Source organism: Oryzias latipes, chromosome 16, assembly GCF_053564925.1.
Source record: "Oryzias latipes strain Hd-rR chromosome 16, Olatipes_Hd-rR_3.1".
NCBI lineage: Eukaryota > Metazoa > Chordata > Actinopteri > Beloniformes > Adrianichthyidae > Oryzias > Oryzias latipes.
Window position 1 is genome coordinate 24088983 of NC_136252.1, and position 15139 is coordinate 24104121.

At 38.8% G+C, this 15139-nt stretch overlaps 1 protein-coding gene and 1 long non-coding RNA gene across 4 annotated transcripts in view; one reads left to right on the top strand and one right to left on the bottom strand.

Moving 5' to 3' along the window:
- Window positions 1-7433, bottom strand: LOC144984588 (uncharacterized). The gene is made up of 3 exons (XR_013648388.1): window positions 5887-7433; window positions 2341-5783; window positions 1-2185 (listed from the first exon to the last, which is right to left on the bottom strand). It is a non-coding gene; the product is annotated as an uncharacterized LOC144984588 (long non-coding RNA).
- Window positions 7434-8109: 676 nt separating this feature from the next.
- The window catches only part of erfl3 (Ets2 repressor factor like 3), a 58602-nt gene continuing 51572 nt past the window's right edge, over window positions 8110-15139 (top strand). For all 3 annotated transcript variants that reach the window (XM_023964445.2, XM_078933564.1, XM_078933563.1), the window contains exon 1: window positions 8110-8735. In XM_023964445.2, coding sequence (XP_023820213.2) covers window positions 8714-8735 — 22 coding nt within the window. In that variant the 5' untranslated portion in view covers window positions 8110-8713. The remainder of the gene's footprint in view (window positions 8736-15139) is intronic.

The window sequence follows — 15139 nt, forward strand, 5'->3', positions numbered from 1 at the left end:
CTTGAAAATCAAAGAGGAAAAATGTGAAGTTTGCAGATGGGCGTGTTTAAACGTTTAAGTTTAGTTGAGCATCAAAGCTCTTGTTTCTTTGCTGCTTCGTCTTCCTCCCGGTGATCTCTTGTTCTTGGTGTCAATGTTGTCTCACTCTTCCTCCGTCTCTCTTGTCCTCCATCATCCTCCCTCCCTCCCCCTTCTGATCCACCTCACCACTCGCTGTGGTAATCCCATTACTCATGTGCGAATACCAGCTGGGGAAGAGGGGGAGAGAAGGAGGGAGCACGGGCACAGAGGATGACTGTGTGGAGGTCTTGCATCTCAAAAAGACAGTTGGATCTGTTTTCTTTGAACATGGGCACAGAAATCCAGAAAACAGATTCAAATTGTAATTTTTTTATTCTTAAGTGATGTGCCCAACTCCAACAGAAGTTTATAAAACTTTTAACCAAGATTTATGGATTGAAATAAAATATATAGAGTGTGAAAAAAAATGTACATTTGAATATAGAAATACAGCATAAACTGTTTCCACAAGTTTCTCTCCGGCCTGATGTTATTCTGATTATTTACACCTCTCTCTTTTTCAGCTTTTAGGTGTGGACAACTGTTCAACTAGATCACATCAAAGGATTGATGCTGTCAGTTTAAGCCTAATTTATCATCGACACATTTTTTATTTATTTATTTATTTTAATGTTTTTTTGCTTTTGAAGCATATTCCTGTCATTGCGCTTAACTTCCTTCACATCATCAAGAAACAATAATTTTTTTCCAACAAGATTTGGTGCTGGCCTTCAGGAACAAGGCCGTTTTTTATCATTTAAAGCTAAATAAAAACATTTTGTTTGTGCTAATTCTGTAAATTGTTTTATTACAGTACACCAGGCTCAACTTAAAGGTTTTTCTTGGCCACACATTGGGCTGTAATGATGGCTTGATCATTTTTTGCTGCCATCACATGTGTTGTCCGCTGTGATGTTTGGTCAATTTTATGTTATTGTAAAATAAACCTACCGTGCCTCAATGCAAATGGTATTTTCCAATGAAAATATTACTGACTTATTCCATTTTTAAATGATTTTACAATGGTATAAGTCATTTTGATTAACAACTTGCCTCAGAGAGATCGATCCATAAGGATGGTAGGAGTAAAAAACGATTCATTGATTAAGTCAATTGATTGTTCCACCTAATAAGCAAATTTGAAAAAAAAAACGATTTTTCCCAAAAAATATTATTTTCGTTGTTTTGTAGCACACAAATCTTGTATCAAACCTAAACAAAACCGTAACTTAAAAATTGAGGTTAGGACCGAATTATGGGGAAAGTGAATTGTTGTATCAAGAGTACTCAGAGCTAATTGTAGATCTACTCTTGAGATGCAACAGTCTTCTTGTGAGAGTCTGGAAATAAAACCTTTAAGACAATCTACTTTAAATCTAGCGTACTTGTTCACTGCCCCAAAAACAAAACAGATAGAACTTATTCTACAGATTTCAAGATGTACAAATGATTGAAAAAACATAGAGATGATAAAATAAAATTGCCTATTTTGATCATAAGATGGTTAACCATTCACTAGCTTACAGAGTTATGAGGGTTATGATTGCATTTGTGTAACCTGGTTCCAGAAAGTCCAGGCAAATCTTTAGAGGAGTACTCTGTTTTTGGTGCACTCTTGGGGAGCACTCTTTATTTCTTTTTCAGTTATACTGTGTGAAAGAGAGACAAAGTCTTGGGAACAAGATGTGGCTCCTGACAGTTAGACTTGAAAGCTTGAAAATAAACAAGTTCTCCAAAGACAAAGAAGCCATTGACTCTCTCTTTGCATCTCCCTCTCTCTCCCACTTCTTGTTCTCCACAGCTCTGCTCTCTTTTCCTGTCTCTCCCTCTCTCCGTCTTTTCTTGCTTTTGCCGTTTTAGATGCAATGAGGGTGGAGAGGGAGTGGGCGTGGAAATAACCGCCACCCTGCTGCACTTGTTGTCCCCTCAGCTGCTGGCTTCTTCTCGTCTTCTTTCATCCAAACTGCTCACTCTTTTTTTGGTTGTTTTCTCTACCAAAATGTCATCTGCTTCCATTATCCACATGAAAAGTTCAGCTTTACTTTCATTAATATATCATCTCTAAATCAGGCCAAAGCAGATGTTTTAAATAATCCAATCTAAAGTTGATGCGTACATTTATTCCCTGGAAGGAAGAGAGAGAGATTCACAGCTTGAACAAGGAAAGACACCGAAGGTGACAACGTGTGCTTTTGCACGACAGTATGTGACAGTTCATTCATGCGCTTACACTCCAGTGGTATGAATCATTAGATACACTGTGTACAAAAAGTATCACACCTCTGTTGACTGTTCGACGCCTTGTCCAGGAATTACAATCCCGCCTGACTTCCACTCGGAGCAGGTTTTGCATGCACATGCATTGTGAGTTTGTGAGGGCTTTGCTTGTCTGCACTGCCTGTGGTGGCTCTGGTTAGCGGGCTACCACACCCATTGTCCATGATAATTATGCAGACTCAAGCCATGTGTGTTGCTGACCCACCATCCAGAGGAAACTAGGGACGGCTGTCTGGATGACCCACGATAACTGCTGGAATGAAAAGTGAACAAAAAGGAGTTTGGGTTCATTCTTAGATGGTATGATGAATTACATCACCCAACTAAGATGAAGACTGGCAGAGGTTGTAGCAAAGGGGCAGAGAGGGGGAGGTTATAGGAAAATACGTCTGTGGACATAGGCCACCCCCATGCCCCCACCGAACTGTGTGCATTCGCATACAAACACTGACAAGATCTCAGCTCTTTTTTTTTTTTATTCCGTCCTTCTTTCTCTGCAGAGCGTCTGTCTGTCACTCCGATTAGGAACGGACAGAACCACATAAAGCTGAGAAGGAATTAAAAAAAAGGGCGGGATGGGAGATAGAAGGACTTATGATGTGGAACAAATAAGACAAGGCTCCACTGTGATGCTCTGTTTGTCAAGCACATTATTAAGTTCACTTCCTGCGATCGTCTTGATGGGTGGAAATTTTAAATTGATCTTAAGAAATATTCACTGTAAGATGCAACTTTAAAGCTCATATGTTTTATTTTATAATTGAATGACAATGCAGTGATGTTTTGGTATTAAACTGGTAGTTGGGCATTAAGAATTACTCACAGACCAAGATAACTTTTAAAACTTGTTTGAAATATTTTTGAAACAAGTTTTGTAAAAAAAAAAAAAAAAATGCACATTTTAATATATTGGCTTGATATTTATTGAAAAGCTTTGCTTTCAATTGTATTTAATCACGAAGCCTTTATTATATTTGATTTATTTTGGGCTTAATCTGACAAGATTAAAGATTTTTGAGCCACTGGAGAAAAAGGTTGTTAAATAAACCCCAGAAAATTGTGAGATTTTTTTATTGAGAGTAGTTACTTTTCAGTGTGTGAGTTTTTCATTTTTTTTACATTTCTGACTGGCTACAGAACTCAGTTATTTTTAAAAACAGTATTTTTCTATTATGTTTTTTCAAAGATTTCTGATTGTTTTTTCAGAAATGTATCTTTATTTTTAGGAATCAGACTTTCTTTTTAATTCTGATCTGGTTGGATTCTCTCTAAATTTGATTGTATTTAATTTTGGTTATTTTCTAACTACAATAGAAAAAACATTATCTGCCTTAATGTCAAGACTTTAATTTTTAGCATTTTGGAATTGTACCAAAATATATTCATAGTTTTACAATTTCCCGCCCTGAAATTCTAAGTGTTTTAAAAAACGAGTTTTTCTTTCAAACAACATTTTTCTGAATTTTGAGTTTATTTTTTAGAAATGCGACCTGACATTTTGACTTTTTAGAAGAATAACAGTTAAAATCTTTTATTTATCTTTATTTAAGGATTTTTACACATTCCCTTGTATTCTGAGTGTCATCCCAGCATGCTTTTGTTTTAGAAGGCCATTGGACCAAAACTTAATATTTAGAGGTTTTCCATTTTAATTTCAATGAATCAAGAATCTGCTCTCTTTTTATTTAATTTGTGCTTGTTTATAATGTTTTGCACAAAAATTCAAGCTATTAAGGGTTTTCTTTAACATCATTAAAGAACATTGATAGTAAAACCGACTCATTTGGGTGTGATATGTACATGGGGAGAGTTGGAGTTTGCACTCAGCTCTGTAACCCTTGTGCTATCCTAGGCACTTTAACGTTGGGAGTTGGGTCATCTAGACCCACTAGACAGTGCGCTGAACCTTTTTTCTTCAATGGTTTGTGATCTTCACTGGTGTCCATGGATTACATGAAATCTTTCCACCTTTATCCACCTTCGTCATGGTAGGGAGAACACGTCAATGCAAGGGTGGGGTCATCTAAGAGAGCACAAGGGTTAACCAGAAAGTCGTCAGTTTAATGTCAACCATTGCTGTCTCTTATTAAAAACAAGGGGAAAAGCTTCCACCTCAATTAAATTCGTATTGAAGGCTTGCAACAATATTAACAAACTTGAAAATATTTAGATTTGGTTGTTTTTGAGCTTCTGATTTGAAACTGATGTAATCTTTATGTCCAAACGTGACTAAAATACTCAATGGTCATTTGTTTTAATGCTGTATTAGTGTAATACTAGACATGCTGAATGGGTTCCTCTGGCATATTGTCTCACTACAAAAACCAAACCTTCTCTGAAGAGCATCCTACTCAGATGAAAGCATCTTTTTTTTTAAAACAAACTTTTCTTTTCTGAGTCCTGCTGGGCTGGGCAGTTATGAGAGTCAAGTGCAGACTTAAAACTTTATAATGTCCTTTTTATTATGATATAAATAAGCATTTTAAGTTTTTGTGAACTTGTATGTAAAGGAGAAAAGAAAGTCAGGGAAATCTAATCCGAATGTTTCTTACATTTGTAAATACAAATGGGATGTTATTATTCACGTCATATATTCATTGAGAAATCATGTGAGAGCTGTGAAGACCAATGCTGTGCAAAGATGTTCAAAATCTCTCAAAACAAAATAAAATGAAAGAAAGCCTATGAAAAACAAGTAAAAAAACAACCGATTTCATTGAAAATAAAACATACTGTTTTTGTGTGTCCCTGATAAAACAGTGGATAACAAGAATAAGTTGTTGCCAAATAAAGTGTAAAACTTTCATTACAAAACAAGAACATTTGCTAGGACTTAAAAATCTAGGCACTTGCTTAAAAAACTTGCACAAAATGCTCCTAATTTCACAAGCCCATCAAGTGTGTAGATGAAACAACGAAAAGAAGGTGGGAGATGCTGTGAGGGAGGGAAAGTGATGCAGGCATGGAGAGGTGGCAGAGGTTGGAGCACGAGGAGGAAAGGAAGAGGTGTGAAAGTGAGGGGGGGGCAGACGGACAAACAGTAGGTATGGATGCAAACGATAACAGCGAGGTAAAGAGGGGATGGGGGTGAGAAAACAGGAACAGTGAGCGAGGGGGAGGCTGAAGAGGAGGCTGAAGAGAAGGAGAAGGAGGAGAGGGAGGGTGTTAATCAGAGTTCAGAATGTACTGTGCTTTAGATTTGTCTGTAAATGTCATCGACTGTGCTTGAGTTACATACAACGCGTTCACCCAAGTCACTGGCAGGCACACACACACGTCTATAATAATGCACAGGAAACTAACAGGCACAAGAGAAGCCAGTAGTCCACAAAGCAAGAAATCACTCAGCCTGAGCCGGTTATTCAGTTGTTTTTCATCTTTCCCTCTCTTCATCCTCATCTCTTCTTCCGTTTGAAGAGTATAGGGGACACTCAAGTGCTCTTCACCTAAATCAGAGATGCAGACACCAGAAAACAGATAAACATCTGTGTGTTAGATGAATGCTAAAACACTGAGAAACATAACAACAGAAAAAAGGGAGATTCTGACATTTTTTTGTTCCCAGCTGATTGCCCTGTTGAGAGTGGCAGCGTGGGAAAATGTCCCCCTGCTCTGTATATGTGGTCTTCCTGCCTCCAAAGAAGACAGAACAAGACAGCAGTTTAACAAAAGGTTTGTCATCCAATTAAATGGTTCTCTTTGGGTTCGGTTTCTTATCAGGCAGAGCAGAGTTGGCTTCCTGTGCCTGTCAAAGAATGGGCAGGGAAGAGAGGAGAAATCCTGTTTGTAAATCACAGCGCAGAGACGCTGTCGCTGTCAGGGGACTCTGTTTACTTTGTTTTACCACCACTGTCTTATCCTGTTGACACGGCAAGGCAGTGGTGTGTATCGCTGATGCAACAGTGCGGTCAAAAACACACATTCAACCTCCATCCTGTGCACCTGGTACCAGTTTACAAGTAAGCAAAAGAAGAAGAAAAAAGGAGATGCACTTCACCTCTCTCGTTTGATGCCTCACAATTTGCTATCTGCTCAGGGTGGAAGCAGAAGGTCAGCATGCTTGTGGGGATAGGAAACAGCGTGACACCTGTCCTAATCGTACAGGCCACACTGCATCTCTGATCAAGAAAAGATTTTTAAATGACACAGATATTTCTGTGGTTCGGGTATATCTTTTATGCACACAAACTAGGAGTGTAACAATTCATTTGAATAACAATTCGATTCATATCACAATTTGTGGTTGAAGATACAATTCCCAGTCTACAATGGTTCATTTAAAACGATACTATTTGAAACGATTCAGTGACCTAAATTGATCCAGGACATCTTTAGCCAATAATGTAACCAGTGAGACTCAGACATAAATACCTGGGTACTGAACATTGCAGGTGAAGTTTTCCAGATTCTTTGTATTTCTTGCAAGATAATCAAGTGTAAATTAAATCTGTGTACAAACAAACAAGTAAACAAGAATTAATTGCAAATCCATTCACATTTTAGTTTCATAAAGTTCAGCTCAATGTTGATTTTCCACACCAACCATATAGGGAACCATTTGAACATTCTACCACACTGCATGGTCACATGTCTTTGCAAAATTCAAAGTGTTTCCACACATTGGACTGGACTGATGGACTGATGATTTTTTGCTGCCATCATGTATGTGTTGTCCACTGTGGAGCAACTTTGTCAATTTTATGTTAGTAAAATAAACTTACCGTACCTCAATCCAACTGGTATTTTCCAATATTGATTATAATCATATTTTTTTTTTTCATTTTGAAATGATTTCATTTTGGTACAGGTCAATTTAGTTTTATTAATTGCCTTAGATTGATCTGAATGGATCGTCGGGGTATAAATCAAATCATTGATAATTCAATTAATCGCTACACCCCTAACATGAACTATGAAGTAAACTGTGTTTAGCGGGTTGTGAAAAGAGAGCGCTAGTTTATTAGATTTACCCAAAAATGAAAAGTGAGTTTACATGACATTTAGGAGTAAAAGGAGAGAAGAATGTGTGTTGAAAGAGGTACATCAATATATATCAATTTACATCAGAAGCCTTTTATATTTTTAGGGTAGCTCATGTTCACTTACTAGAAAACACTAAAATCTACATAAAGTGTATCATTTACTTATGTTTTGAAGAGAAGTGGTTAGAAATGATCTGATATCCAATTATTTTGATATCAGATCATTTCTAACCATTTCTCTTAAAAAAACACAAGTAAATGATACACTTTATGTAGATTTTAGTGTTTTCTAGTAAGTGAACATGAGCTACCCTAAAAAACAACAACAACAACAACAAAACCCAGTAAGTGTCCAGGGAATAATGATTGAATCTGCTTTTGAACATAGAGTTAAGAAGTTGCTCAATTCAAAAATATGCAGCGGGAATGAGTTCACGTTTCCTGTTCCATGTTATTCATCTTTACCTGATGACTTTACGTGATTCTGAAAGCTTAACTTCTGTAATTATCTTAATCTGAAAAGCTCTAATTATCTCTGACTGACGTAAATGCCCACTGGGAACCAAGCCGCGCTCGCGCCCCTCTCGGTTCGTGGGATTCGGATGTGATGTCAGCACGGCAGCGCGCTCTCAACGGTTTCCTCGGCAACGCCGCGTGCGGCATTGACGCCAGCTTCGGAGCCCGGCTCGTGGTAAATGGGCGTGACTCACCATCGTTAGCCCCCACCCTCCCTTGTCTGCCGTCAGTGGGGGCGGGGCTTCAATCGAGAGAGCGAACGAAACACGACACCAGAGGACGGAGGCAGGGGGGTGGGGGTGAGGAGTCGCGTTGAGTGGTGTGAGAGTGAGTGGAGGGACTAAAAAGTCCGTGAAGAAACAGAGGCGACTCTCCAACCTTCATTTCTGTCAAAGAATTCACGGAGCTTTGCGGCGGAGAGATGCCAAACAGCGAAGAAGATGCAGCGGAGACGGAGTAAACCACTGGCGGGCAGTTAGCGAAAGAACTTGGGAGAGGACAGAGACTCAGAGAGAGAGGGCATTACGGCTGCCTCCAATCGGGACGGCGGACCGTTTCCCCCCGCAAGTTGAGCAGATTCAAACTCCACGACTTACGGGAGGACAAACTGGTTCTTGGAGGCAAAGCGAGTCTTGTTTTTATGTTTTTGTTTTAGTGGTTTGCTCCAGAGTGTAGAGAGCGCGCGGCAGCTCGACAGGAGAGTCGCCAGAGCGGTAGCTACATTTAGGGAAAAAAAAGTTCTGCCGTGTGTCTTCACCTAGTTTTCCAGAGCGAGAGGAAGAGGCCGAGCGACTGACTTCTTCCCAAAAGCGACTTCGTGGAATTCTTCCAGCTTAGTTTTCCCACTTCTGCCCTGCTGAACACCTCAAGGAGAAAGAATGAAAACACCTGGAGACACTGGTACGTTATTTATTCTACGAGTTCCCCCATGACCATTTCATCCATTGTCCTCGTTGTTTACTTGGTGTCGGGGTGGGTAAAAGGACCCAAATCGCCTGAACTAGCAACACCAATCAAACCTGTTGATTACAAGTTTGCCCTCCCGACTACGCAGGCGCGCTTGGTTTCGCTTGATAAAGTAATGGAAATCTGGTGCAGGTTTAGTACAGTACACCGGTTCAAGAGGAAGTGGTTTCACTACAATACAGTTTGTCAGAGACAACTTTTTTCAACCCCAGCTAACTTTTAGAGATCTTTCAAATTAAAAGTGTTGGAGAAATTTAGCATCTGATTGCCTTGAAACCTGGATCTAGTTAAGTAAAGACTCAGGAAGCTGTTATTACCCCACTAACTGTATATGTTTGTGTGTGGTACTTCGCCTGTCAGCATATTTAGGTAAGGTGGGGGGGGGATTCCCAGCAGTCAGCTGAGGTTTGTGCGTCTCTTTGTTTAATTCCTGAAATGCTTGCATAAGTTTGTTCTTGCTCCCCTCTTTTGAAGCCAGTGCAAATTTTTCTCCACAAAAGAGGAAGTGGAAGTGCCATCCTGTATGCTATGTGTGCACTTTTTAATGCTCGCCTGTCATGGTTTTTACAGTGCCGCTTGTTTAAATTTACTGCATCTAGATCCCATGCAGTGCAGCAAACGTGCACACATGCTCGTTTTCCTACAAGAACACAATGTGATAACTTTTGAAGGCAGTTACTGGTAAGCATCTGGCACAGCGCCATGTGTGTAAGCGTGACTACTGACAAACCGGGCAGGACCTTTTCCACTTGGGACGATCCCCTCCCCCAACCATTCCCTCCTGACTCCCGCTGCACCCAGCCCGGGCTCGTTGGCCCTCCACATTCCTGCACACACACTCGCACCCTGCAGCAGCCTGGAGGAGGCTGCTGTGACACCACACCACATCCCAACACTGCTCGCTCTTTTACAAGCAACTCTGTGTTTGTGTGGCTGCAGACAGCCGAGGCCTTTTCTTGGAAAACCCTTAAAACGGGTCGGTTGTAGCGTTTGATGCATGTGGTAACAATACAGCTTAAAGCAATTTGTGATGCAAAAAAAAGACACCTTCCAACAGAGAAATTTTGTTGTGTGCTCTTTTGAAATATTATATATTTATATATATATATATATATATATATATATATATATATATATATATATATATATATATATATATATATATATATACACACATATATATATATACACATATATATATATATATATACACATATATATATACACATATATATATTAAAGTTTTTGTAAATGCTGCCTGTTAGAATAGATTTAACCCGGAATCATCATTTATGAAAAGAACTGTCTTAGATTGGTGCTTTTTGACTAGTGCAAAACGGATTGATCTGTGGTGTTGCCTTGATCTTTCAGATCTTCAGCTGGTATCCGCTTTTGTACATGAAAGAAGCTTTAACCAATCTGTATTTTCATAGTTTAGAGTAGACTAAAGACTTTTGCAGACGTTTGTGCATCCGCAATTGGAAAAAAAAGTACTTATTCCTTCCTGGAATCTATAACATAGGATTATATCTCGTGTTAAGCTGCTGGATTTTGCATCATTTGTCAGCAGTTTAGCAATGTTGATTTTCATAGCATCTATTTTTTCCCAAGAAAAAAACTGTTAAAATTTCCCCATGCAAGTAAAAAAAAGTCATAAAAATATGAACATCTGCTTACCAGGCAGTATTGAAGGTCATCTGTCAACTTTGCAATATGGATGTATTTTCATCTGTTTAGCTGGACATCCTTGTTCTGCAGAACAATGTGCCATGCTTAAAATATTATTTAGGATACACTTGGAGGGTGTTATCTCATCTACACCTACATGGCCACATGTGAGCCATACACGGATTATGCTCTGTCTATTAAAACTTCCAGAGACACAATAACCAATCAGGACTCTGTGGTGCTGTTTTTAAAAGCTTTTATTTCCCCCCACCAGCCTTTAGGGGGAACACTTCTTTTTCCTGCTACCATCAATTTTTTTTCGGGGAGGATAAAGACTGGTGCGTGTCTTTGTGTGATGGAATTGCATAGTGGGACTCATGGCTGTAGAGTGGCCATTGTGTGTGCGCATGTGTGTGTGTAGAGTGTGGGACAATGGTGGGAGTGGGGCAGGGCCAGGGTCTGATTGTGTGTATACTTGTGGGGCCAGGGACCTCTCATTGTGGAAATAATAGTGCAGAGTAGCTCATAGTTTGATGGTGTTTTTGACACATGAAGAGACCCCACTTCTGTATGTGTCTGAAAGGAAGGAGATTAAGTGTAAGAGAGAGTGTGGTGAAAGAAAAAGTGAAGTTCATTTAGCCGTTTAGGGTGTTCTTTATCAAAATTTTAATATTTGTTTTTTTAAAATTCTCCATATTTGTAGAGGGTGACTATCTTGCCTCAACATTTACCCAAAGAACACACATTGCTTTGACTGATTAAGAAGAAAATATACTTCTTTTTTCACCGTGTGGCTTTATGCATTTTATTACTTGCATGTGGTTTTCAGTTTCAGCAAGTAGAAGAGATAAGTCCAGTGATTAGTCTTATCTGTGAAAGCTCTACTGATGCCCTTTGCAGAACCACTACCATGTACCAGTATAGTTTAACAACAAGGTTTATAGGACAATGTCCTGCTGTGATCAGAATTCGGAGACTTACTGAAAGCCTTTAACAGATAATGTTTTCCAGAACTGGGTTATCTACCGTCTGACAACACTCCCAATTTTAGCGCGATGCCAAGACTGTGATAGTTTGTGGATATCAGCTGTTTTGAGTAAATGTAAAGATAGTAATCCAACTTTGGTGAGAAAAAAAATATTGGAAAAGACAGTGTCCTTTAGTTGTGTATTTTAAGTATCAATAAAACTATTACTTTTCAACAGTGGCAGTACAGGTGATTGTTTCTTGTCTGAAGCTTTCTATACAAATCCGGCAAAATGACTTCTGGTTGGAAGGTGGGTTATGGTTGTAGAAATGTCTGTATTTATACAAGAATGTGACCAAAGGGAAGTGTGTGCTCATCCAGCCAACACTGATGGGCCTCCCCATCATTAGTCCTGCATTGTCCTTGACCCGAGGGACCACAGCCAGTAAGGCAGCAATACCCTTGACAGCCCAGATGCTTTTTGACTGCTCTCCAGCACTGTTCTTCCCATGCACACTCCTGCCCACACTCATCAGAGACCTGTATGCTGACCCCAGAACTGCCAATTCACTCCTGAAATTTATCAGTAATTTAGCTACTATTGATCAGTTATTATTGAAACCAAAAAAAATTGTAAAATGGTTTTTAGATTGATTACCCGACATGAAAAGTAAATGTGGCTTCAGCGTACCGGAGTATTCCTCTGGTGTGACAAAATCTTGGTCTAACTCAATAAAATTGGTTGTAAGCAGCACAACCCGCATCAGTTTTATTCGCTTTAGTTCAGGCATGTTGATGGTGAGTCAGCTTGACTGAATTGGATGCATTGTTGACTGATAACTTTAACACTTTTGAAGAATATGTGTATGACTACACTCTTGCACGCACTTCTGCTGCTGTTGCTTTTTATTGGAATTCTTGGACCTCCCACATTCCTGCTTAGAAGGTTAATAGTTGCCGGCTGTGTTGGATTAAATGCGAGGGGAAAACAAAACAGTTACTATCTCCTAAAAGAATTTTGTACTTTTTTGCATAAGTACATATATTTAAGATGGAATATTTTCCAGTTTTTCACAAGGATAAAAAGCCAAACTTTCAGCTATAAAATGAAAAAGCAGTTTTTGTTTTGTTTACAAAACAAACCGAATAAATGTATCCCACAAACAGCACGATGCACATCTTTCATAGGAACCACCTGCCCACACGCAAGAGAAATTTTAAAAATGAGTATCAAAATTCCTGTTGTGAATGCAAGGGGGTGTATATGAAGTACCTTTCATTGTTTAGCAGCTGTTTGGGCATGCATGTGTATTGAAATACAATACGGGGAGTTTACAGAACTTCACTGTTGATTCTTCATGATGGGTGACTCAGTGAAAGGCGTGGAATGGCATGTTGTTGTAAAACAATATAAATTGTGTATGAGCAGGAGGCAGATTTCTCTGGGTGAGCAACTCTGTAAAGGTATTACCTGCGAACAAAGCTTTTGAGTCTGCTCTTGTAGGTGTACCTAACAGCTTCTTGACGATGGTGGCGCCAGTGAAACTGATCAGAGTCTGACGACATGCGTGTGCGCACACACGTGCACACGCACGTGTAAAGATCAGGTAACTCTATTCCTGTGGTCTGCCCAGTTGAGAGGTTTTATTTTGGATCTGTCTGACACTATGTCTTTTTCTTTAGGTAAGACTGTCACCTTGCTACCTTTTTAGAATACAATCAGGGTGTAAAATATCATAACACCACTTAAGGTTAAGTTAAGTTGATTGCTAATAAAGTCACCTTGTCCTTTATGCTTTGGATTTGTCACCACAACTGCTCTAATCACACAAACGTCCAGAGTTTCCTCTGTGGATGGTGCTGCACTGGTTCCCATGTTTTTTAATGGTAGGGCTTGGCCCGAGTGGTGCTGTAACCTATACTCTTAATCTTCTCAGATTAATCTCAATAATACTGGTCATGCTGAGGGCATCCTTACAGTAAGGGTTTAGCTAACTACTAATGCACGTACAATCAGGGGCTAACAAAAAAACTGATAATATTTTAAGGAGATGTATTGATACCATGAAGTCCATTTTATAAGATGTTTGCTTTTATTTCTTTATATGTCAAAAAATGGTAGAGTCCCAATTTTTTTTTTTTTCAAAAGGAAAAACAAGAGAATAAAATACATTACCTTGTTTCCTGCAGTACTAGGGCTCTGAATACATTTTTTTTAACTGGTTGCACCGCTGCACCTAACTTTTTACTTAGGTGCACCAGCACACAAGTTTTTTTCAACCACATAGCCTGTTACCCAGCACTTAAAAAAACTTATACAAGTTTTGTGATTAGTATAGAGCATATCCAGAATCTCTTCATAGGTATGTCCTGAATTAAATTATTCTTTGACAGCAATAGTTTTGTTTGGGTTAGCAGTAACAATTAAGGATTTTGGTTTAAAGTGCTTCATGTCTAAAACTGTCAAAATGATGGACAAACGTCCTCATCCAATCAGCGATGTCCCATAATACCTATTTTTTCCTGGTTCTTCTCTGTGTCATTTTGATTTCTAAAAAATTACTTTTTGTTTTCTGAAATTTTTCATTTTGTTATTTTGTTTTTTGTTCTTTTTCTTTTTTTTTTTGTGGAAATAGTTATAGTTTTGTTTTGATTTCTAAAACTTTATGGTGTTTTGTTTATTTTCTTTGTTTTTTTTAATTGTCGTGATCTTTTTGATGTTTTTGTGTTGAGTGATTTGTTTATGTGATTTAAACTTCAGGACCTTCGTAGTTAAACCTATAACACCAATAATGTAATAATAACACAGGTTTTTTTTTTTCATATCGTAAATCTTAAACCATTTATGCGATCACTGTGAATCAGCTAATTCCAACGGAGAGTAAAGAGTCTTTTCTCACTGGATTTGCACCGTTTATCAGCGTATACTGCAGCTCTATGTTAGTAATGTGTTGCATATCGGTGCAAATTATTATGTAACCACTACACAATTGCAGGGTGCTGCCTACCAATGCAAAGCTGCTTTTCTCCGCTTCCGAATTACTTTAAATGTGTTAACGGTTGGAAAGTTACAGTATACAAAAGACTGTTAACCCTGGAGCCCAAGCTCTAATGTCAAAGAATTAAAAAAAAACTTTTTTCATCCGCTCCAACTGCCGCTCTGGCCCAAACTAAACGGCTCGGATGTACATTCTCATAAACAAAAACAATAAATCCTATTTGAGGTCTGTTACACCTGCACACAAATACAGGAACGATACTTTCAGAGTCGCAGAGATTATGCTTTTCTCCCAAACAACAGAATGTATGGGCGCACCAGTCCCACCATGGAACCAAATTGGTCGCACTCTAGAGCTCTGAGTACTGTTAAAGTCAATGGCAATACCCATATTTGGTATGCTCTATCAAGGCTTTACACTCCATGTACAGTGAAGTCTCTTTTGCAATGGCTTGTGTAATAGAACTGTAAATACCTTTGACCTCAATGAGTTGATGCTAAATTGTACCTTCTAAGTCTTTAGTAACTTCTTTATCTTGTGTTGTGTTGTTAAATATTCTAGCTAGATTAGCATCCAGGAATTCACCATGAGGTCCTGTAAAGGATTTTCCCACTTGCTTCAAAAATGTCATGTGTCTAGAAATAATTGTTCACTCTCACGTTTTATTCTAATATGGAAATCCTCCATTGGCATTAAAGGAGCTG